A 2,500-nucleotide genomic window follows, 5' to 3' on the forward strand; every position below is an offset into this window, starting at 1 on the left:
ATATATATTCAAATATATATATGCATACACGCATATATGTACGCGCGTGTATCGCTCTTTTAAATATTTTTGCTAATAATTTCAGAAAAAATATGACAGTCCACAGCGGGGTTGATCCTGCATGCAAGAGTGATCTGACCGTGGATAATATGAACATGTATGATTTTATATGCATTTCATTTTTATTTCACGTTTCAGAATACCCGAATTTCTCTCAATTTGTGATGCCGTTGTGCTCTTCCTTCAGGAAACGTGGACATCGTGAATGGGAACCTGAAGCTGATCCTCGGCCTCATCTGGTCCCTCATCATGCACTACCAGATCGGACAGTCCAAATTCCCCCCCAAGAAGCTGATGCTGACCTGGCTAAGGGTGAGAGTCGACCGCCAATGCGTGCAGGCTGCGAGAAGCCTCACTCCGACTGGGAAGGCGGGGAGCTTACGAAGGATTCTTTGCAGGAGACATACACCCCCCATATATATATATATATATATATATATATATATATATATATATATATATATATATTTATATATATATATATTCACATATATACACATATATGCACATACATATATATGTGCATATATATGAATATATACATATATATACATATATATACACATATATGTACATATTTATGAATATACACATATATATATATATTCATATCTGTATTATGCATATATATCATATATATATATATATATATATATATTTATGTATATATGTGTGTATATGTATACATATATATTATATATATACATTTACACATAAATATATGTGTGTATGTATAATGTGTATATATACATATACATATATTTTGTATATATGTATACGTATATATAAAATATATATGTATATTGTATATATATACATATATATGTATATATATAATGCGTAAATACTTACATACATCTCTATATATGTATATATATAATGCGTAAATACTTACATACATCTATATATATGTATATATATATATATATATATATATATATTCACATTGGCGGTGGGCCTTGCCAGTCCTCCTCCCCCAAGATAACCCACCGGCAGCTACAGAAATAAATGGATATGCTGGGGGGAGGGATGCTGTCCCTCCCTCCCAGCAAGCAAGGCGGGCTGTGGGTCCCGTTGGGGGGGCAAATGTTGGAGCGGGAATGAGAGTTACTTGTCCCGCCAACCCAGCATGAGGCCTGTGGGGCAAAGCCCTTGAGAACCCCACAGGCGAACGTTGGGCCCTACTGCTTGCTGACCCCCTTTATTTGGGGCAGCGTCGGCAGGGTGGCAGAGGTGCCGTCTTCCCAGAGTGACTGCCCAAGGCTTAACCTCAGGAACATCCGGTCCTTGTGGCAGGACGACCAGTTACCTCTGCTATTGAGGGAATTGGAGCAGTTGGGAGTTGAGGTGGCTGCCCTCTCAGAGGTGAGAAGACCTGGCAGTGGCACAATCAGTATGGGTAGGTACACCTACTACTGTTAGGGCCATGGCGATGGTCATCACCTCCAGGGAGTAGCCATAGCCATCTCCAACCAACTTCAACCCGCGGTAGTTGAAGTGATACCAATTGATGAGTGCATTATGGCACTGAGACTGAAGCCTGCTTTTGGCTTCATGTCTCTTATTGTTGTGTACACTCCTACCAATGTTTGCAAACTTGATGTGAAAGAGGCATTCTTTGCCAAACTTACATCTGTGGCAGACAATTGCCCCTGGCGAGACATTCGCTTTATTCTGGGTGACTTCAATGCAGTATCTTTGCTAGGGCCCTGAGAATGAGGATTTCTGGCTCCTGGTATCAGCGCTCCATCCTGCATTGCTGGACATGGTAAAGCGATACAGGTACTGTGGCTAAAGAGATTGACCACATTCTCGTCAGTACTTGATGGAGGATCCTCCAGAATTGCAGGGCTTACTGGAGTGCCGAGTTTTGTGCCATAAGTTGGTAGTGGCTACCCTACGGGTCCACTTCAAAACTTCTTTTCCTTCCATTGGCCACTCTGGAGTGTTTCACTTGTACAGAGGGAGGAGGAGTATGCCTGTGATTCACAGAACTCGGAAACCTGACGGACCTGATTGCTCTGTGGTAGAAAGATTTCTAAGTTGAAGTGTGGGAAAGCCACAGACATATGTAATATCCCTGCTGAACTGCTAAAGGCTGGGGGTGAACCTATAGCACAGGGCTTGCATGCAGTCTTGACTTCTATTTGGCAGTTAGGTACCATTCCCCCTGACCTGTTGAGGGGCATGTTAATCCATCTCTGGAAGGGGAAAGGGGATCATTGGGACTGTAGAACTACCGTGGCATTACACTGCTCAGTATACCAGGCAAGGTTTCCGCTCAAATTCTTCTGAAATGGACCCATGACCACCTACTAAAGCACTAGAGACTGGAGCAATCTGGATTTACTCCTAGTATCCTAATGCTTTGAATAATTGTGGAATTCCGTCGTGAGTTCGGTTGTGGGTTGCAGCCTACATCGACCTCAAGAAGGCGTTG

The 2,500-nt window shown here is 42.1% G+C and overlaps 1 protein-coding gene across 1 annotated transcript in view; it reads left to right on the forward strand.

The window, feature by feature from the left end:
* The window catches only part of LOC125028723 (filamin-C-like), a 131,259-nt gene that overhangs the window by 24,052 nt on the left and 104,707 nt on the right, over positions 1–2,500 (forward strand). The window contains exon 2 of the mRNA XM_047618203.1: positions 248–372. Within this exon, the coding sequence (XP_047474159.1) occupies positions 248–372 (125 nt within the window). The remainder of the gene's footprint in view (positions 1–247; positions 373–2,500) is intronic.

This window comes from Penaeus chinensis, chromosome 9 (assembly GCF_019202785.1).
Source record: "Penaeus chinensis breed Huanghai No. 1 chromosome 9, ASM1920278v2, whole genome shotgun sequence".
Classification (NCBI taxonomy): domain Eukaryota; kingdom Metazoa; phylum Arthropoda; class Malacostraca; order Decapoda; family Penaeidae; genus Penaeus; species Penaeus chinensis.